The following is a 22,979-nucleotide window of genomic DNA, read 5'->3' as shown; positions in this document are numbered from 1 at the left end:
TGCCACTTGGGCGGACTTCTTTTCTCTTCCTGTTTCTGATTGGTCTTCACCACCCAATCGTGTAGGTCATTGGTGAGAGCGAGCAACGTCCCCTGTCGGTATGGCCGATAAGCGGGCGGAGTTGGCCTCCAGGACGGGTGTCAGGATGTTTTCCCTGAAGAAATGGAACGCGGTGGCGATGTGGAGCTGGGATGTGGAGTGTGACACGTGCGCCATCTGCAGGGTGCAGGTCATGGGTGAGAAACACCGACCACCGGGGAGTGGAGGAGGGGGAGGGCCGGGGACAGGGACACAGCACAGCTGACGTAGGAATCCTAGCAGGGATAGTAGTCTATCTATATATCTATATACTGTGCATATATATATATATATGATCTGTGCAGGGGGCCCAGTGCATGCTGGGAAATCATTACATGGGCTAATAATAGTCACTGAATCCTAAACTAGCAGCAGAGTCAGTATGAGCACAGAGCACCTACCTAATGGGTCTGAGCGGGACAGGGGGGTAGGTGGCCCTTCAATTATGGGTGGAGGGGCAGGCAGTGCCCTCGGGAGGGGGCCCCTGGTCTAAACGCCTGATGGACGATGCATGATATAGTCGCTCCACGCCAGTGTTTGTAAACTCTGCCAGACTCTTTAACCTTCAACGCCAATGGGAGTGTCCAGACCACCTACTGTGCTTCCATTCCCCTGACCCCTTCACCGTCAGCCCTGGTCCACACTGATGGGAAGCGCGCATGATTCGCTGTTTCCCCACGTCGCACTTAGGGTTGCCATCTCGAACCCCAATTAATTATACAGGTTCTGCGACTGATTAACCACTTGCCGGCCGCCCACCGTCAAATGACAGAAGGGTGGTGTGGCTCTTGTTCTGGGGCGACGTCATGCTTGGACACCGGGTGACCCCGATCTCTGAAAACAGCGGCAGCACTTTAACCATGTGATTGGCTGTGTCCAATCACAGCCGGTTACACGTAAATGCCGGTAATCGGCTCTCGTCGCATCATACTGACAGAGTGTGTGGCGAGGAGAGCCGATCAGCTGCATCTCCTCGCAGGGGACATCAACACATGTAATCAGGGCACTGATCATCAGTGACCTGATTACAATAAAGTGCCCACCAGCGCCAGCAATCTGTGCCCATTAGTAATGCCAGTCAGTGCTGTCTCAGTGCCCATTAGTGATGCCAATCAGTGCCCATTAGTGATGCCAGTCAGTGCCGTCTCAGTGCCCATTAGTGATGCCAGTCATTGCCGTCTTTTAGTGCCCATTAGTGATGCCAGTCAGTGCCGTCTTTTAGTGCCCATTAGTGATGCCAGTCATTGCCGTCTTTTAGTGCCCATTAGTGATGCCAGTCAGTGCCGTCTCAGTGCCCATTAGTGATGGCAGTCAGTGCTGTCTATCAGTGCCCACCAGTGCAGCATATAAGTGCCACCTCATCAGAGCCCATCAGTGATGGAGACAAGTTACTTATTTACAAAATTTCCTGACAGAAACTAAAACTTTTCCGGTCTCCTTTTTGTAAAAAAAAATAAACAACCCAGCAGGGACTAAATACCATCAATGGTGTGTGAAGAAAATGATAACGTGTCACATGGCTACAGTGTAGCATGACTGCGCAATTGTCATTCAAAGTGTGAGAGTGCTGAAAATTGGCCTGGGCAGGAAAGGGGTGAAAGTGCCCGGTAGGCAAGTGGTTAAGGTGGTAATACAACTTGGTGCCTGATCTGCTTGCCGACCAGCCGCCGCAGTTATAGGGCGGCAGGTCGGCTCTGCTGGGCGAGATCACGTAGATATACGTCATCTCGCCGTTCAGCCAATAGGGGCGCGCACCCTCCTCTTGCCCCCTGATGCTGACGCGCGTGCCCGGCGGGCGCCATCACCGCCGGGCACCAGCGATCGCTCTTTACAGAGCGAGAACCAGGAGCTGTGTGTGTAAGCACACAGCTCCTAGTCCTGTCAGGGGAGAAATGCCTGACCGTCTGTTCATACAATGTATGAACAGCGATCTGTCATTTCCCCAAGTCAGTCCCACCCCCCCTTCAGTTAGAACACACCCAGGGAACATAATTGACCTCTTCCTCGCCCCCTAGTGTTAACCCCCTCCCTGTCAGTGGCATTTTTATAGCACTGATCGCTATAAAAATGCCAATGGCCCCAAAAATGTGTCAGAAGTGTCCGCCATAATGTCGCAGTACCGATTAAAGATTACTGCCATTACTAGTAAATAAAAAAATATTAATAAAAATGCCATAAAACTATCCTCTATTTTGTAAACGCTATAACTTTTGCGCAAACCAATCAATAAATGCTTATTGCGATTTTTATGAAATATGTAGAAGAATACGTATCGGCCTAAACTGAGGAAAAAAAATAGTTTTTCTATATATTTTTGGGGATATTTATTACAGCAAAAAATTATTTTTTTTATTTTTTTTTTTCAAAATTGTCGCTCTATTTTTGTTTATAGCGCAAAAACTAAAAACTGCACAGGTGATCAAATGCCACCAAAAGAAAGCTCTATTTGTGGGGGAAAAGACGCCAATTTTGTTTGGGAGCCACATCGCACAACCGCAATTGTCAGTCAAAGCAGTGCCGAATCGCAAAAAGTGGCCCAGTCATTGACCAGCAATATGGTCCGGGGCTTAAGTGGTTAAATTGGCCTCAGGACCTGTGTAATTCATGTGTGCTCGGGTTTAAAGGGATAAGTTGGCAACCCTAAACTCACTGTGTGCCTGGGGAAAGCTCTAGGATTCTAAGTGCTGTAGCTGACCACTAAGGATGAGCTCTGGCGTGTTCGCATCGAACACATCCAGAGCTCGCCAGGAAGTGTGCACGGCGCTGCGCTAACAGCCAGGGAGACATTTCACGATCCCCGCAGCCGAGCATCGGGACAATGTCTCCCTGGCTGTCATTAGCGCAGCGCCGTGCACACTTCCTGGCGGGCTCTGCGCGTGTTCTATGCGAACACGCCAGAGCTCATCCTTACTGACCACCAGCTGGAGATCTGGATCATGAACGCCACAAAGAATATATTTGCCAGGACACCTCAGATCTATAGTCCAAAAGTGTTTTTTTGACATGATCAAATCACAAGCTAAAAGTGTAAAGTTTCGGAGTCACGCAGGACCCCTTCACCAGGCATCCTCACATGCCTGATGAAGGGGTCCTGTGTGACCTCGAAACTTTGCACTTTTAGCTTGTGATGTGATCATGCAGAAATAAAAAATAAATAAAACTTTCGATCTGAAGATTCAAGGTATGCTGGCTAATGTTAGATTAACGCAGTGTTTCTCAATTCCAGTCCTCAGGCCCCCCCAACAGGTCAGGTTTTCAGGATTTCCATTATTTTGCACAGGTGATTTGATCAGTTTCACTGCCTTAGTAATCACCACAGCCTTTTCATCTGAGGGAAATCCTGACCTGTTGGGTGGGTGCGATTGCCATAATCACATTGGTGTGCTGTGAACACCCATGCGATGCAGAGGAAAACGAAAGGTCCTGCACCATTTTTGGTGCGGATGCAATATGATTTGAGCCATACAGCATGTATGGCCGAAATCGCACCGCACAGAACACTGCATGTTACACAGGAGGTAAGGTTGAGTAAATGTGATGTGCACAAGAATGTGGTGCAAATCGCATGCTGTGATGTCAGAGCACAACAAAATTGAAATTGAACTAGTTCAGCAGTTGACTGGACACATTTTGATTCATGTATGAGCACCCTGGCTGTACACAGATCGATCGACTTTTGTACAACCAGCCTGTCAGGTTTTTCCAAACGATCAGTGGCAGCAGCTATAGCATCATTATTTTCTCCCCTGATGGCAGGACACATTGGCACTGCGGGAGGGTTCCCCCATTGTCACTGACTGTGTTGAAGGGTCGAATCCATCGATTTTCTTTCCTTGCACCCATGGTGCAGGGCAAAGACAGAAGATTGCATAATCTATGACCTTAATTGAATCAGATTCACACTAAATCGGCTGACATTTCAGCCATGGGTGGTGCTGCAAGCACCACCCAGCTTGACAAAAGTTGAACCAGATGGGAAAATTACGAAACATCAGATGTGATCATGCGTAGGCTTTTCAGAAAGCAGCCGGAAGCGGAGATTCCTCCATAGTGGGAAGGGGGAATCCATTGAATCGCGCTGTATACGGCTAGCTTTAGGCTCGGTTCACACTGCTGTGGCGACTTTTCTCTGCCACTTGGATGCTATTTAGGAGCCTGTACAAGGGCTGAAATCGCACCCAAGTAGTGCAAAAACCTCTTCTAAAGTTGGAGCAACAGTTAACCACTTAACCCCCGAACCATATTGCTGGTCAAAGACCAGGCCACTTTTTGTGATTCGTCGCTTTAACTGACAATTGCGCGGTCGTGCGACGTGGCTCCCAAACAAAATTGGCATCCTTCTTTTTTTTTTTCACACAAATGGTGCTTTCTTTTGGTGGTATTTGATCACCTCTGCGGTTTTTAGTTTTTGTACTATAAGGGCTCTTTCACACGTCCGTTCAGTTTTTCAGATCAGTTTTTTTTTCATCAGTTGATCCGTTTTTCCATCAGTTTTTTCGTCAGTTTTTGCATCAGTTTTTGCATCAGTTTTTGCATCAGTTTTTTCATCCGTTTTTTTTTTTGTTTTTTTGGGGGCTTTTTACATAGAAAAACGGATGTTAGCGGAACGGATGATAAACGGATCATCCGTTAACGTCCGTTTTTCGTCCGTTCCGTTTTTTAGACGGAAGAAAAATAGGGTTTTCTTCCGTCCAAAAAAACGGAACTGAACGCAGACGGATGCTAACGGACGTTAGCGGATGCTCATCCGCTAACGGACGCTAGCCCATAGGGAAGCATTGCGGTCCGTTAACGGACGTCCAAAAAACGGACGAACGGAACGGACGTGTGAAAGAGCCCTAAACAGAGTGACAATTTTGAAAAAAATTTATATTTTTTGCTATAATTTTCTCCCAAAAATATATAAATAAAAAACTTTTTTCCTCAGTTTAGGCCGATACGTATTCTTCTACATATTTTTTGTAAAAAAAAAAAAAATCGCTATAAGCGTTTATTGATTGGTTTGCACAAAAGTTATTGCGTTTACAAAATAGGGGATAGTTTTATGGCTTTTTTCTTAATTTTTTTTTTTTTACTAGTAATGGCGTGATCAGCTTTATTTTTTTTTTTTTTTTTTTCGCAGTACTGCGACATTATGGCGGACACTTTGGACACTTGACACATTTTTGGGACCATTGCCATTTTTATAGCGATCGGTGCTATAAAAATGCATTGATTACTATAAAAATGCCACTGGCAGTGAAGGGGTTAACACTAGGGGGCAAGGGAGGGGTTAATCATCTTCCCTGGGTGTGTTCTAACTGAAGGGGGGTGGACTGACTTGGGGAAATGACAAATCGCTGTTCATACATTGTATGAACATACAATCGGTCAATTCCTCCCCCCCGACAGGACCGGGAGCTGTGTGTTTACACACACAGCTCCCGGTTCTCGCTCTGTAACGAGCGATTGCGGGTGCCTGGTGGTGATCGCGACCCTATTGGCTGCTGGGCGAGGTGACGTATAGCTACGTGCTCTAGCCCAGCAGAGGCGAGCTGCTGCTGTATAAATGCTGCGGCTGGTCTGCAAGCAGTTAGGCGGCTCTTATAGGGAAACATTGCTTTTGAAATAATGTGAAAAATATACTACAGCGCTAATTAAATAATCAATTCCACGTGCACCTAAATAAAAAACAAATAATATAGCTGCTATCTTGAGTGATACCAAATCCAAACAGTGAAACATATAAAATATAGATGCGCTAATATTAACTTAAAAGGTGATAAAAAGTACAAAGAAAACTAATCAGGGAGAACACTCCATAAACTGTGAATTACTAATATGTCCTTAATTAGTGCACAGTGATTAGCAGGATTCCATGCAGGGAAAAAAAATCACTCTCTTCAATCTGAATGCTAATCCAGCCCTCCACCGCTGTGATCAGATGATACAGGCACTCAGACTTTGCATGAAGGGATTGCATGAAAGAAAAGAGAAAAAACCTCTCATTGTGCAATATTCGATGACAGATCAAAAAATGTAATCAGAGCATTGACATCCCGGCTTTCAGTAAAGCATGAAAACGCCACTCAGTATGCTGTTTCCTCAGCTCGATCCGATGCACTCGGATTCGATCGCAGGCTCCTCCCTACGCGTTACGTCACAGGCACGCGACTTACTCATGGGTTCCTAGTAAGTCGAATATTGCGCAATGAGAGGTTTTTTCTCTTTTCTTTCATGCAATCCCTTCATGCAAAGTCTGTGAGTGCCTGTATCATCTGCTCACAGCGGTGGAGGGCTGGATTAGCATTCAGATTGAAGAGGGTGATTTTTTTCCCTGCATGGAATCCTGCTAATCACTGTGCACTAATTAACCAGTTCCCGACCCCCGCATGTACATATACGTCCACAATATGGCACGTACAGGCACATGGGCGTACATGTACGTCCTTGCCTATTAGCGGGTGGGGGGTCCGATCGGGACCCCCCCCCGCTACATGCGGAGGTCGGCTCCGCTCGGGGAGCGATCCGGGACCACGGCGCGGCTATTTGTTTATAGCCGCTCCGTCGCGATCGCTCCCCGGAGCTGAAGAACGGGGAGAGCCGTGTGTAAACACGGCTTCCCCGTGCTTCACTGTGTCGGCGCATCGATCGCGTCATTCCCTTTATAGGGAAGACACGATCGATGACGTCATTCCTACAGCCACACCCCCCTACAGTTGTAAACACATACTAGGTGCACCCTAACTCCTACAGCGCCCCCTGTGGTTAACTCCCAAACTGCAACTGTCATTTTCACAATAAAGAATGCAATTTAAATGCATTTTTTGCTGTGAAAATGACAATGGTCCCAAAAATGTGTCAAAATTGTCCGAAGTGTCCGCCATAATGTCGCAGTCACGAAAAAAATTGCTGATCGCCGCCATTAGTAGTAAAAAAAAAAAAATTTTTATAAAAATGCAATAAAACTATCCCCTATTTTGTAAACGCTATAAATTTTGCGCAAACCAATCGATAAACACTTATTGCGATTTTTTTTTTTTACTAAAAATAGGTAGAAGAATACGTATCGGCCTAAACTGAGGAAAAAAAATGTTTTTATATATGTTTTTAGGGGATATTTATTACAGCAAAAAGTAAAAAATATTGCATTTTTTTCAAAATTGTCGCTCTATTTTTGTTTATAGCGCAAAAACTAAAAACCGCAGATGTGATCAAATACCACCAAAAGAAAGCTCTATTTGTGGGGGGAAAAAGGCCGCCAATTTTGTTTGGGAGCCACGTCGCACGACCGCGCAATTGTCTGTTAAAGCGACGCAGTCCCGAACTGTAAAAACACCTTGGGTCTTTAGGCTGCATATTGGTCCGGGGCTTAACTGGTTAAGGACATATTAGTAATTCACAGTTTATGGAGTGTTCTCCCTGATTAGTTTTCTTTGTACGTTTTATCACCTTTTAAGTTAATATTAGCGCATCTATATTTTATATGTTTCATTGCTTTTGAAATGTCATCCAAATCGGGCCTCGTAAGTCGGATCCCATGTCGTAGCAGTCTGAACCGAGCTTTAGAGGGCTAGAGGAATGAGGCACAACATACAGTGGCAGACCTGTCGCTGAGATGCTTGTCTGCTATAATGTGCATCCAGAAAGTATTCACAGCGCTTTACTTTTTCCACATTTTGTTATGTTACAGCCTTATTCCAAAATGGATTAAATTCATTATTTTCCTCAAAATTCTACGAAGCATACCCCATTAATGACAACATGAAAAGTTTGTTTGAAATGTTAGCAAATTTCTTATGTACATAAGTATCACAGCCTTTGCTTATTACTTTGAAGCCCCTTTGGCACCAAGTACAGCCTCAAGTCTTTTTGAGTATGACGCTACAAGCTTGTCCAACCTATTTTTGGTCAGGTTCTACCATTCTTCTTTGCAGGACCTCTCCAGCTCCATCAGGGAGCGTCAGTGCACAGCCATTTTCAGATCTCTCCAGAGATGCTATATCGCATGGGTGCTCAACCTGTGGCTCTCCAGCTGTTGCAGAACTTCAAGTCCCATCATGCCTCTGCCTTTGGGAGTCATGCTTGTAACAGTCAGTAGCTTGCAATGCCTCATGGGAATTGTAGTTCTGAAACAGCTGGAGAGCCACAGGTTGAGCACCCATGCTATATCGGGTTTAAGTCTGGTCTGCGTAAACTGTTGGCAGCAATACACCAAGGGGAGCCACGCTGACCAATTCCTATGTACGAGTTATTCATATGTGATATTTCCATCAACAGACTTTTGTCTGGCACCCTTGGTCTATCTCTAACTTCTATTTACTGATATTTCAGCCGAATAATCCTCTTGGGACCCTGTTTGGCATTTCCCTATGTGTGCTACCCATTGACGGTACCCCTTTCTGACTTCAAATCGAGCCGCAACTTTAAGATCTACATATGGTTTACATCCAAGTGTCTCTAAAAACATCCCCTGAGGAAGCTCTGAGTGGCGAAACATGTCGGGACAATCACTTCAATGCTGTTCAGTGAAACTTTTTCCATCTGTTTTGAACCATGGATGTTTGACTATGTATGCACACAACTTGTAGCCAATTTTACTTGTGTCTTGTTTGTAGTAATAAAACTTCTGTTATATTATATTTTGGAGTATTGAAATTGCTACTTTTTGCTGGCACCCGTAAAAATCCCCCTAAAAAAACTCCCTTGTCTACTACACACATTTACAGGTATGTTGGTGCCACTTTTTGAAATTGTCACCTATCTATATTACCATCCCCTACACTCCCCTGTTATCTTTGGCTGTGTGCTTGGGGTCATTGTCCTGTTTGGAAGATGAATCGTCACCCCAGTCTGAGGTCCAGAGCGCTCTGGAGCAGGTTTCCATTAAGGATGTCTCTGTAAATTGATGCATTCATCTTTCCCTCAATCCTGACTAGTATCCCAGATCCTGCCGCTGAGAAAAATCCCGCAGCATGATGCTGCCACCACCATGTTTCACTGTAGGGATGGTATTGGCCAGATGAGCGGTGCCTGGTTTCCTCCAAACATGACACTTGCCATTCAGGTCAAAGTGTTGAATCTTTGTTTCATTAGACCAGAGGATTTTGTTTCTCGTGGTCTGAGAGTCTTTCAGGTGCCTTTTGGCAAACTCCAGGCATGTTGTCCTGGCCCGCTCTAGGGAAGAGTCCTGGTGGTTCCAAACGTCTTCCATTTATAGTTGATGGAGGCCAATGTGCTCATTGGAACCTTCAATGCTGCAGAATTTTGTCTGTACCCTTCCAAGTCTGTGCCTTAATACAATTCTGTCTCAGAGGTCTACAAACAATTCCTTGGACTTCATGTCTTGGTTTGTGCTCTGACATGCACTGTTAACTGTAGGACCTTATATAGACAGGTGTGTGTCTTTCCAAATTGTGTCCAAGCAACTGAATTTACCACATGTGGACTCCAATCAAGTTGTGGAAACAGGATGCACCTGAGCTCAGTATGAGTGCCATGGCAAAGGCTGTATATGTACATGTGTGGTTTTATTTATTTTTTACTTTGCAAAGATTTCAAACAAACTTCTTTCATGTTGTCATTATAGGGTATTTTTTGTAGAATTTTTGAGGAAAATAATGAATTTAATCTGTTTTGGAACAGGGTGAATTTGATTTAAATCGCTAGTAAAAAGGCTTGATTTAAATCCACTCAATTTTTTTTTTTTTTTTCAAGCCTAATTTTTAAAGAGCAACTGTCATCTCTGTCCCGCAGTGGCTCCTCCCCTGACCTGCTGTTGACTCACCGACAGTCCTATTCACTTTAATGGGGTGGCTGGTGATGTGGCAGGGACACAAGGTCAGTGGCTGCCCACTAACAGGCGCTGCCATGAAGGATCTGAAATGACAGGTGCTCTTTTAATGTAAGGACTTATTCTTGCCGGTAGTTAGAATCTTTCTTTAATGGGGTTGTAAAGGTGTTTTTTTTTATTTTTATTATTTTTTTTTTTTCAAATAGGTTTCTTTTAACCACTTCCGGACCGCCGAATGTACATATACTTCGGCAGAATGGCACGGACAGGCACATTGGCATACCTGTACGTCCCTGCCTAGACATGGGTCAGGGGTCCGATCGGGGACCCCCCCCCGGTACATGCGGCGGTTCCCGTGGCTGTCCGAGCGATCCGGGATGAGGGGGGCCGCTGTTTGTTTTTTGTCCGCCCCCTCCCGATCGCTCTCAGCCAATCCTCGCGCTCCCCCGTGTGTCACTTCCTCCTCCTGTGTAAACACAGGAGGAGGAAGTGATGTGATCTCTCCTCTCAGCGGTATTTTCAACCGCCGCTGAGGAGAGATCACATCACACAGTAAGTCGCACCAACACTACACTGACACACACTACACATAGGCACATTAACCCCTTGCGATTACCCCCCACCCCCCTGTCACAGTGTCACTGAATGCACTGATCATATATGTACTGATCACTGCATTTAGTGTCAGTGTGACAGGCAGTTAGTGTTAGGTTCAGGGTAGCCCCCGTACCCCCCCCCCAATAAAGTTTTAACCCCTTGATCACCGCCCTAGTTAACCCTTTCACTCCCTATTGCCAGTGTCACTAAGCGATCATTTTTCTGATCGCTGTATTAGTGTCGCTGTTCCCGCTAGGTAGCTATTTTTTTTTATTGCGATTTTTAGGGGAAAAAAAGTGGCTGAATACATTTTGGCCTAAATGTTTCACTAAAATTTAGTTTATTTGATTTTTCTTATAACAAAAAGTAAATATTGTGTTTTTTTTTTTTTTTTTTTAATGTCGCTCTATTTTTGTATATATCGCAAAAAATAAAAATCGCAGAGGCGATCAAATACCACCAAAAGAAAGCTCTTTGTGGGACGAAAAAGAACACAATTTTCTGTTAAAGCGACGCAGTGCCGAATTGTAAAAACCCCTTGGGTCATTTAGCAGCATATTGGTCCGGTCCTTAAGTGGTTAAAGCGGGGTTCCAACCACAATTAGCATTTTTTTAAATGTATGTTCTTTCATCATGCGTTTTTATAATCTAAATCTGGTCACATACTATTTTACAATCCGCCGCCGCTCCGCATAGTTATTCAATAAAGATAGTTTTATAAAACTATGTCTACACCGTTGTCATTTTGCTTGTGGGCATTGTAAAGCCCACAAGCACTTCCTGGAAGTCTTGGATGGGGAGTGATAATTGGACAGCGCACTGCATCCTGGGAAATGATGACACACATTTCCCAGGAGCATTAGAGGGAGATGTCAGGATCCTAGGTGATTCCAAAGGCAGATTTAGTGGGACTGCATAGCAACAGGCATTTCCAGATGAGTAAAAAAAATAATAAATAAAACTTTTTTTTTTTTTTTTTTAGGTCTAATGAGAAAAAACATTTGGGATGGAAACTCCACTTTAAGCTAGTGCATTGTTGGTTCACTTACATTTTCCTTCGATTTCCCTTCTAATTGTTTGTTTTCTTTGTCTGAATTTCTCACTTCCTGTTTCTCCTCAGTAAGCTGTTCTGGCTGACTAACCCCCAGCCAGAACGGCTCGCATGATGGTGTGAAGTTTACTGAGGGGAAACAAGTGAGACATTCAGACGGGGGGAAAAAAACATTTAGAAGGGAAATCGAAGGAAGAGGTATGATCCAATAATGCACTAGCGTAAAGAACCTACGTAGAAAATAAAAAAACCTTTACAACCCCTTTAATATTTTTAAACAAAGTGAAGGTTTCCTATTTAGAATAATAAGCTCTCAGGTTCGTAAAACTGCAATATCAGAACAGATCCAATGATACAGTTTGTAGTGTACATAGATTTGCAAAACAATGGGATAAATGAATATTCCTGGACTTTGTTCTATCGCATGGTTACTTTGAAATTGTGTTAATGCATCAATGCAGTGCATGTTATCAAAGCTTACAAAGCTTGGATTCATTGAATGAGTTTACCAAAAATGTAAATATTACAGCCTCATACTACGTAACTAAGCTCCATTTTTATGCTGAATAAACTGAATTATTAATGTAGCTTAAATGGGAAAAGTCTTTTAGATAGATTTTTACCACAAAAGCATTTTATTAAAATTAAATGTAGTAAAAATCTGATTAAAATCAAAGAACAATTTAGGAATGAGGCTGTAACATAACATTTATGCTGATTATAAACCTACAAATACTGGAGCAGTGTGTGTGTGTGTGTGTGTGTGTATACATTGTGGCACGTCTACTAAATGTAACTTTGTCTATTTCTAGATGCGTGCCTGCGCTGCCAAGCTGAGAACAAGCAGGAAGACTGTGTAGGTATGTCATTGTTTACTGATAAAGTATAGCATACGGTGCTTTAAAAATGACTATTCTCAGGATCCATAAGTCTGTACAACCAGAGGCGGCCCTTCAAATTTGTAATGTCGCCAGCATACATGGGCTTTTTACGGTCATATGATCACTGTGATTTTTCTCAAGTTGATTACATGATTAGGAACCCACACCACCAGCTTCCAGTCGTCATTAATTTTATTTATTTTTAAGACTTTGACCTCCCTAGATCAGGCATCACTAAATGGGGGACCGTGGTCTGGATGCGGACCTATAACAGTCCTATCCGGATCACGGGCGCGCACTGCGCATGCATGACTCGCTCTGCCATTGGCCAGCGATCTTCTGGGACCTGTGTCGTGTACCAGAAGATCACTGGCAGCCTAGGACCTGGGAGGAAGTGGGACAAGTCCCACAAAAGAGGACACACACTCCCCCCCCCCCCCCCAAAATGACATGCCAAATCTGACAAGTCAGGGGGCGAGGAGTGCTTAAAGTTCCATTTTTGGGTGGAACTGCGCTTTAATTCAGTACCCCAGTTCTAGTTGAAACAAAGTGGGTACAAAATGAACAATGATACTTTATCTCTAGTTCTGATCTATACAGGGGTTTATATACTAACACTGGACAGTGCAAAACCTGGTGAAGCTCTGCATGGTAACCAATCGGCTTCCAGGTTTTAGTGTCAAAGCGTAATTGAACAAGCTCGTGTTTGGCTACCATGCACAGCTGCAGTATATTTTGCACTCTCCAGTTTTAGTAAATCAACCCCTGTATAGATCAGAAATGGAGAGCTACAATGTATCATTAATTTTGTTTCTACAGGCATTCCCCAATTTTAAGTACACAATGGGGTTTATTTACTAAAGCTGTAAAGTGCAAAATCAGGCTCATTTCTGCAAAGAAACCAATGAGCTTCTAACCCCGGCTTTTTCAATTAAGCTTTGGTAATAAAACCTGGAAGCTTATTGGTTTCTGTGCAGAAATGAGCCTGATTTTGCACTCTCCAGTGATAGTAAATAAACCCCATTGTGTACTTAAAAGCGGGATATGCCTGTACTCTGTTCTCCTGGCTCTTGGCTTTTACTAAGGCTCTGATCACACTAGTGTGATTTCAGATGCGACTTGCGTTGCACAGAATTGCATGACCTTGGAAGCCGCATTGTTTGTTTTTTTGTTTTTATATTTTTTTATTGTATTTTCAAAAGAAAACAAGAAGAAAGTAGTAGCAATACAATTTCTTAATCGTACAATATTATCACCAGTATGCCTGGGTAGGCATCAAATTGCCAATATACTAAACCATGAAAACAAAGGACTTGTCCAAATGGACAGTGGTCAACTGCTTGAACACGTAACTACCAATCCCTGTTTACCCCATCGGGATCTGAAGCCGAATTGTTTTTGATTGGTACCCGTTCACATCAGTGCAACTCGGCACAGTTTTGGAAAAGTTTCCTGTACTATGGTGTGATTCCAGCACCATTTTGGCCCAATAGAATATACAAGCCACTTCAAAGTAGCATCCAAGTTGTACTACATTATCACACTGAGAAGTCAGAGCGCAGCACTGTGCACTTAGCCTTCGAGTTGGGGATTTTTGGAGAGGGGGGGCTGCAGGGTAGAAGTACTAGAAGCAGGGCTTTTTTTCAGGGTGAACTTGGGGGAACCGAGTTCCACCACCTCTGGCTCAGACCCTTTGGTGCCTGCTCACCACAATCACTTGTAAACACAGAAGTCTGGTTTCTGTGTGTACAAGTCACAGCTCTGCACTCTGTGTGTAACCCCCTGAACTCTACACTCTGTATGTAATGCAGTCCTGGTATTTAATTCCCCTTTAAGACCCTTCTACCGTTTTTGAAATCTGAACAGGGTCGTGGTTGAGTTCCTGCACCTATTTTCTGTGAAAAAAAGCTCTGACTAGAAGTGCCATAAAAGCCCTGTGTACTTTGATGCTGTTTTTGGGACACGTGTAGCACACCCAGTCTCCTTGAATACCGTATTTATCGCGGTATAACGCGCTCCCGCGTATACCACGCACCCCTAAAGTGGCCCCCAATCCTGTGGGGGGAAAAAAAGGTTTTTTTTGTACTTACAGTTTTGGTGTCTTGCGCGGCGTCCTTCTTCGGCGGGTCCGGCGTCCTTCTTCGGCGGGTCCGGCGTCCTTCTTCGGCGGGTCCGGCGTCCTTCTTCGGCGGGTCCGGCGTCCTTCTTCGGCGGGTCCGGCGTCCTTCTTCGGCGGGTCCGGCGTCCTTCTTCGGCGGGTCCGGCGTCCTTCCCGCCACGAGTTTGAATACTGCGCCGGCATATACCGAGCGCAGTACACTCGTGAATCTTCGGGCAGGCTCGGCGCCTCTCGCACTGACGTCCTGTACGTACAGGACGTCAGCGCGACAGTTGCCGAGGACGTCCTGTACGTACAGGACGTCAGTGCGAGAGGCGTCGAGACTGCCCGAAGATTCACGAGTGTACTGCGCTCGGTATATGCCGGCGCAGTATTCAAACTCGTGGCGGGAAAGCGGGTATCGGCGTATATCACACACCCACGATTTTGCCCTGATTTTCAGGGCAAAATAGTGCGCGGTATACGCCGATAAATACGGTAGTTAACCTGGACCTGTCACTAACATTACAAGTGTGACTGTAGAAATTCCTGACGTGTCCTCCTATGCAGCAGGAGAAAGGGAAACATATCCTGCACACAAGACTGTACATTGTAACTGTGACAAGTGAGAGGTAGCAGTAGGGTGCTGATCTACAAGAATATACAAGCTGCAGGACATAAATGTGTCACTCGTGCGCCAGCACCTTAGTATTGGCTCTGTAGATATTGAACCTGTATTGTGCCTAAACAAAGCTGACTTGGTAAAAGTTTTTCAGAGGAAATAAACATTAAGATTTCACTTGCACATTATCTGAAAAAAAAGTTTTCACTGTGTCCACTCTAAAATGAACCACTTAATATTATGAGAAGCACTGTGCAACCCTGCTGTCTACCGATTACTGCTGAATAATAATAAAGTATAACTAAAGGCAAATCCTGTTTAGTTTTGGATAGAATAGAGATGGATTAGAACACCTGTCAGGTTTATATTGCTGCATGTGCTTACGGAGATTCACCCTCTTTTTCCTGTTCCCTGACCATTCTCCTAGAAAAGTAATAGAGGGGAAATCTTCCAATGGGGACACTAGTTCTGGGGGTCCCCAAAAGATTCCCTTTGTAGGGGTTTCCTCTCACTTCCTGTTTTGGCTCTGGGACAGGAAGTGAAGGTAAATCTCCCCAATGGGACACAGATGACAAAAAATAAACCTTATAATCTTCCTGTAATCTATCTAAAATGGGGAAACCATTTTTTTATTTTTTGCCTATAGTTCCACTTTTAAATGTATCCAAGTAGATTATAACATTTGGGTTAGAAAAAGTTTCATACTAGCAATTCATATAGTTGCAGAAAACGTGTTCATTTACCTTGAAAAGCACCATTGCCCTGGCAGTTGGCACACTATGTACTATGCATGAGATATACTACATCAGGAGAATGGGGTCAGGGACTGCCAAGGATTACCATGGTCTTTTCTTGTAATCTCTTTGGTCTCTTAAGAGGGAATTATCACTGGTAGCTAAGTCTCTTAAAAGAGCATGGTTTGTACATTCAAAGATCTCTAAACTTGAAAAACTTATAAACAGTTTTCTTCTTTTATTCTTCATTTAAAAAAATAATAAAGTAGAGCTTAAGGGGAAAACGTTTTTTATTCATTTTGGATAGAGTATGAGAGGTTACAAATCTTAGGTTATTTTTTTCTTTTTTTTTTTTCTTCACTTCCTGTCCCATAGCCACAGCAGGAAGTGAAAGTATATCCCTTCAAAGTGAGGAACGTTCCCGGTAGTCACCAGAACTTGTATTCTAGTTTCATATTCCAAACCATCACTTCTCTATGGCTCTGTATAGCACAGAGGCAGGATAACATGCCAAAACTAAACTAAAAAACTGTAGGCACATTATATGATTGATTTTTTTCTATTTTTAATCGTTTTTAAAAGGAATCGGTTGACTATTATGTCTCTATACCCTGTAAACAGTCATTTCAGCAAAAAATGTTTTTTCCTTTACAACTCCTTTAAGGCTCCATGTACACGGACGTTTTTACAACTGCTCCTAAATGATTAAGCCTGGCGGATAGTAACCCACGTTTAAAACGTCTGTTTTACCGCGTTTAAATGCCGCTTTTTGCCACATTTACGTTTAGAAGCATTTTAAAAAAAAAGCCGTGTTTAGTCGCATTTGGCATCTGAAATGTGGAAATCTTCGGCGTCTGAACCCATTTTTTTTGCTTTCAGAGAAACGCTGTTAAACGCAACTGCCTAAAAACGGCAATAAACGAGACTGTGTACATGGTCACAGGATAACATTGAATGAGTTCAGGGGCAGTTGAAAAAATCGTCCAACTGCCTCTGAACGTACGTTTAGCAGCGTCCCGTGTACATGGGGGCTTAATCGCTCTACACTGTCTAAAACTTCATAGCGCAGTGTTTGCAGTTCATCATAACATCCAAACAACAAGTCAATCAACAAGCAATTTGGATTTACTGATTAAAACCGATTGTTGCATGGCATTACAGTTTTCTATGTGTTCTAAAATCTCAAAATTGTTTTCTAAACTCCTGAGGGGGCCTTTCATACAGGGAACATTTTCCCAGCCTTCAGTTTTTCGATCAGTTGTAGAGTTAAATGCTCTCACGGTTTCTTATATCTCTAAAAGACCCCAGAGGTGGGATCTCTGCATCTGAATTTTAGGTCTGCTTGCCTGCTGTGGCCGTTGTTGGTGCGGGGGGGGGGGGGGGGGTCCCTTTTCTATCTGCTGGATTATTTAATTTATTTTTTGTTATAGAGAAGGGATATGCAATTGGCAGACCTCCAGCTGTTGGAAAACTACAAGTCTCATCATGCCTCTGGGTATCATGCTTGTGGCTGTCAGTCTTGCTATGCCTCATGGGATTTGTAGTTATGCAACAGCTGGAGGTCCGCTAATTGCATATCCCTGTTATAGAGGATTTAGCAGGAAGAATGGAAACATCCAAAATCTGTATAGCTCACTTCTGATGTCCCTCAAAAATATAAAACTCTGGTGTGTGATTGAACCCAACAGATTTAATTTTGTTTAAAACCTATTAGAAAAAAATATTGAACATTTTTAACAAGCTCAAGGTTTTCTTTACTGGTCTTCAGATTTTTGTTTATTAGGTAAGTTGCTTTTTAACATTCAAGGAGCTCTCTAGGAAATTACTATGGAAAGGATATCCAGAGGCAAGTGTAAGGCTTCATTTCCACTGGCGTTTTTACAGCCACTGTTGTTAGGCTTTTTTACAGCTTAAAAATGCCTGTCCATGTTTATTTTGTAAAAAAAAAAAAAAAAAAAAAAATTTTTTTGTGAGCTGCAGCTTTAAAAATGCCGCGGTCGCGTTTTTGAGCGTTTTTTAACGTCTGGCGTTTTTACAGCTCTACTCTGGAGCTTCAGAACGCCCTGGTCCCGCGTTTTTTTTTACAGCTCAAAAACGTCTATGCCACTTGCAGCTCAAAAACGCCTATGTGGGAATGAAGCCATAGAATAACATGGACAGGCGTTTTTAAGCTGTAAAAAACGCTCAGAAACGTGGCTGTAAAAACGCCAGTGGAAATGAGGCCTAAAAGTGTTGAGCATACTTTACTTCAGTCTGTCCATTCCCAGATACAGCTCTCCAAAAACTTGGCCTATCCTCTTCATGGAAGTCTATGGGCCACAATTTACAGTGACTTTATTTAAAATGGCAGGGGCAGGAACTAGAGGGCACAGAACAGAAGTATTGCTATATGGGTACTGCTACACTGCCGTTTCTAGAGATGTCTTTGGGAAAGGACAGCACAGAGGTAAGGGTAATTGGAGAGGCACTGAGCGTAAGAAAACAAACGGGTGTTCATGTCTCTTTAGTGGGGGCAGCCACCTTGGTAGACAGGATTTTACTTCCTCATCTCACAGCCTCCATCAAGGAGAACAGTGATGCCACCAAATCTCGATACAAAGATGCTAAAACTGGCGGTCATAGGTAGCAGTACCTTAGATCTCATACTGCAGATGTACAGTTGACACGGTAGGTGAAGGGGTGCCTAGGCTCACTTCTATACCAGGAATTGCACTGTCTTAAATTCCCTTTGGAAATTTCCAAAGGGTACATATTTCAAGGTATTGCTTAACCACTTCAGCCACGGAAGGATTTTTCGCCTTACTGACCAGAGCCCTTTTTACAATTTGGCGCTGCTTTAACTGATAATTGCACGGTCATGCAATGCTGTACTCACACAAATCAATGAGCGTGTATTTATTGGTTTATGCAAAAGTTATAGCACTACAAACAAAGGTACATTTTTCTGCAATTTGCACAGCTTTAGTTTGTGACTGCCTATCATTTCTTGAGGTGTTAAAATGGCAGGGTAGTAAACCCCCCCCCCCCCCAAATGGCACAACCCCCCAATAGCCCCATATTGTGAAGTAGACATCCCAAGCTATTTGCTGAGAGGCATTTTGCAGATCTCTCTTTTTGTCATAAGTTTTGAGAAGGGAAAAAAAAATCCTTTATGCCCTTAGAAAGCCTGAAGGCGGTGATTGGTTTCAATGTCCTGTACGCGGCTAGTCTCCCAAAAAGTCTCACACGTGTGGTATCCCCATACTCAGGAGAAGCAGCAGAATGTATTTTGGGGTGTAATTCCACATATACCAATGCAATGTTTGAGCAATATATCATTTAGTGACAACTTTGTGAAAATGATCTTGAGAAAAATGAGCGATCAGCCCAGAACTATATTAGGAGGAGCTTGTGAATCATCTTAAGGTAGTGGGCACCACAGTCTCCAAACCATTGGTAACACAATATGCCCCTCTTCAAGATGGCACATGTACAGGCCCATCTGAAGTTTGCTGATGGACATCTAAATGATAGAGAAGGATTGGGAGAAAGTGCTGTGGTCAGATGAGACAAATTGAGCTCTTTGGAATTAGTTTGACTCTCTGTGTTTGGAGGAAGAAAAATGCTGACTATGACCCCAAGAACACCATCTCTACAGTCAAGCACAGATGTGGGAACCTTGTGCTTTGTGGCCCTTTCTCTGCTAAAGGTACAGGCTGACTTTGCCGCATTGAGAGGCCATGTATTGTAAAATCTTGGATGAGAATCTTCCTCCCTCAGCCAAAAAACTGAAGACGAGTCGTGTATGTGTCTTCCAGCATGACAATGAACCAAAACATACCGCCAAGGCAACAAATGAGTGGCTCAAGAAGCACATTAAGGTCACGGGGTGGCCTAGCCAGTATCAAGACCTTAATCCTATTGAAAATGAATGGAGGGAGCTGAAACTTTGAGTTGCCAAGCGATCGCCAAGAAACCTCCAGGATTTAGAGAAGAGCGGACCAAAATCCCTCATGAGATGTGTGCAAACCTGGTCACCAACTACAAGGAACATCTTGCCTTGGTGGAGAAACCCTTGTTGGCAAGCACAAAGTACCAAGTCATGTTTTGCTTGCGGATCAAATACTTATTTTACTCGCTGAACTGCAACTCAGTTTATAATATTTGTATCGCGTGTGTGTTTTTTTTTTTTTTTTTTTTTTTTTTTTTTTCTCTCCTGGATTTTTGGTTGATATTTTGTCTCTATTATTTAAAATACACCTATGATAACAATTCTAGACCCTTCCCTTATTTGTAGGTGGGCAAACTTACAAAATCTGCAGGGGATCAAATTATTTTCCCCACTTTATATGCAAGCTGTACAAACAGTGTTTTGTTTCTGGTGGAAGGTCACTGCCTTAAACTATGAACCTCTAAAACGATAATTTCCAGTATGACTTTAACGTTCTAGGGTTATCTGGTTGCCTCATCTGTTTCCCAGCCACTTTCGGATTTTCATATCCTTATACCTAAATTGTGTATATATTGCAGAACAGTCTTGTGTATGAGTACTTTTAAAGCAGAGCATGACAAGTGTGTTTTTCATTTGCAGCATACGGTATGTATTATGTTTTTGCTAGGGTTGTCCCGATACTAGTATCGGTACCGAGTATTTGTGCTAGTACTTGTACTCGCGCAAATACTCCCGATGCCTAGTAGAATACTTTTTTTTTTTTTTTTTTTTTTTTTTTTCGAGTGCGGGTGGAGAGGGGGCGGAGCAGAGCAGTCCTCGTATGGGGGAGAGGAGAGCTGCTGCCGCCTTAGACAAAGCCAAGTCAATCCCCCCCGCGCCGCTGCCGACATCTAGTTACTATGCGCTGGGGGAACACAACGGCTGTCATTTGCATTTGAATACTATGTGTTCCCCCTCCGTGCTGTCATGTATAGCCCCTCCCCCTTGCCCGGGCACTTTATTAGACAGGTCACCCGTCTATCAAAGTTTCTGGGCAAGGGGGAGGGGCTATACATGACGGCGCAGCGGGGGAACACAACAGCTGTCATTTGCATTTGAATAGCTGCTGTGTTCCCCCGCCGTCATGTATAGCCCCTCCCCCAGAAACTTTGATAGACGGGTGACCTGTCTATCAAAGTGCCTGGGCAAGAGGGAAGGGCTATACATGACGGCGCGGAGGGGGAACACAGCAGCTATTCAAATGCAAATGACAGCTGTTGTGTTCCCCCAGTGCATAGTAACTAGATGTCGGCAGCGGAGGGATTGACTTGACTTGGCTTTGTCTTAGGGGACATGGCTGCATTTGGGGACACGTGGCTGCAAAAAAAAAAGTATAGGCGAGTACATGGGGAAAAAAAGTATCGGTACTCGGTCCCAAAAAAAGTGGTATCGGGACAACCCTAGTTTTTGCAATTCCTTTTGAAGTGCATCAATAGAAATATGGTGACTGAACATGAGATTATAAGGAGTCAACTCTTCCGTCCCTAATGGGGATTAATGATTTAATCTCAGAATTTTACTTGAAAGATCAGCTACTGTTATTGTTCTATTAAACACCATTTGGTTTATGTTTAAATGCTTTATTTCCTACATGCACTATTTTTATTGTGTTTAAGACACTGGCAGTGTCTGTACCTAAGGATGGTAAAAGCTGAATGTTTCTCAGTAAAATGTGTATTCACCACATACGCCTTACTTTTAAACTTTTCATTTTGCACATTTAACACAAACCTTGTTTTGCTCTCTTGCAGTGGTATGGGGAGAATGTAATCATTCGTTTCACAACTGCTGTATGTCCCTGTGGGTGAAGCAGAACAACCGATGCCCCCTGTGCCAACAAGACTGGGTGGTTCAGAGAATAGGCAAATAGATCTTCCTATGTCTGGAGAAGAAGACCTGCCCTGGCTTAGAAGAGCCACTTGATTGTGGTTGGCTTGTTTGTGCTTTCAAAAGAAGACTTTTATACAGTTTCCTGCATGTGACTTGGAGTTTTCTGTTGCCAGAGGTCCATGTGCGTTAATAGTTGCGTATGGAGAGGTTGATTGGCTGTTAATATGCTTTGTCTACAGGTGCCTCTGAAAGAAAATACCTCTGGGCAGATAAAGTATTGTCCTGATCTATGTGCATGCAGGTGTGGACTCAAAATCCATTGATTTGGAAGCAGAATAAAGTTAATGTATTAGGTTGGTAGTAATCTGACTCTTTTCTTTTCCATATAGTTCTATAAACTTAAAGGTTAGGCCCCTTACACGATCAGCCCACAGGCAGATCTGAGCAGGCCACCTATTGACTTGTTTAGGCAGCCAGATGTCAGCAGATGTGTCTGCTGACACCCATATGCCATCCGATCCACTCAACACAGACGGATGGTCATACGTTTGTTTTCATCCGATCCTCTGGACGGATGGCAGACAGGCTGTCTGTTTTTCATCTGATCTTGCCATAGAGGACAGCAGGCCTCTGACAGGTCCGTCCCTGCACAGTGAGCAGAGATGGACCTGTCATCTGCCAGCTCAGTGGGGATCAACAGAGCGATTGCCCACTTAGCTAGCAGTGTCTGCGGAGCAGGTTCACCCTGTGTGAAAGGGGCCTTATTTACCACTCAGGAGTGTCTGCCTGTGTTCTGATTGCAGCTAGATATTTTCATGAAATTTACTAGACTACTTTATATGGGAACCACAAAATCAACACACTTCTGTATGTTTTCAATTAACCACTTCAATAATGGGCATTTTCGCCCCCTTCCTGCCTAGGCATATATCTACAGTACAGACAAAGTTTGGACACACCTTCTCATTCAAAGAGTTTTCTTTATTTTCATGACTATGAAAATTGTAGATTCACACTGAAGGCATCAAAACTATGAATTAACACATGTGGAATTATACATAACAAAAAAGTGTGAAACAACTGAAAATATATTTCATATTCTAGGTTCTTCAAAGTAGCCACCTTTTGCAGCAGACACATCTCTATAACTGGTAAGAGGAGACTGTGTGAATCAGGCCTTCATGGTGGAATATCTGCTAGGAAACCACTGCTAAAGAAAGGCAACAAGCAGAAGACTTGTTTGGACTAAAGAACACAAGGAATGGACATTAGACCAGTGGAAATCTGTGCTTTGGTCTGATGAGTCCAAACTTGAGATCTTTGGTTCCAACCCCCATGTCTTTGTG

At 43.5% G+C, this 22,979-nt stretch overlaps 1 protein-coding gene across 1 annotated transcript; it reads left to right on the top strand.

Annotated features, from left to right (window-relative positions):
* On the top strand, window positions 1-21,997 carry RNF7 (ring finger protein 7). Its single transcript, XM_040348799.1, has 3 exons — window positions 1-236; window positions 12,311-12,358; window positions 21,555-21,997. The coding sequence occupies exons 1-3, from the start codon at window positions 101-103 to the stop codon at window positions 21,671-21,673; spliced, it is 303 nt and encodes a 100-aa protein (XP_040204733.1). The 5' UTR covers window positions 1-100; the 3' UTR covers window positions 21,674-21,997.
* The last annotated feature ends 982 nt before the right edge of the window (window positions 21,998-22,979 follow it).

This window comes from Rana temporaria, chromosome 4 (genome assembly GCF_905171775.1).
Source record: "Rana temporaria chromosome 4, aRanTem1.1, whole genome shotgun sequence".
Taxonomy (NCBI): domain Eukaryota; kingdom Metazoa; phylum Chordata; class Amphibia; order Anura; family Ranidae; genus Rana; species Rana temporaria.
The sequence above is the reverse complement of the archived record's forward strand: the minus strand, read 5'-3'. Positions and strand labels throughout refer to the sequence as shown.

Coding starts and splice junctions, on each gene's coding strand:
- RNF7 (XM_040348799.1), top strand. CDS start 101: ATGGCCGATAAGCGGGCGGAGTTGGCCTCCAGGACGGGTGTCAGGATG. Junction 237..12,310: donor CTGCAGGGTGCAGGTCATGG/GTGAGAAACACC, acceptor GTCTATTTCTAG/ATGCGTGCCTGCGCTGCCAA. Junction 12,359..21,554: donor CAAGCAGGAAGACTGTGTAG/GTATGTCATTGT, acceptor GCTCTCTTGCAG/TGGTATGGGGAGAATGTAAT.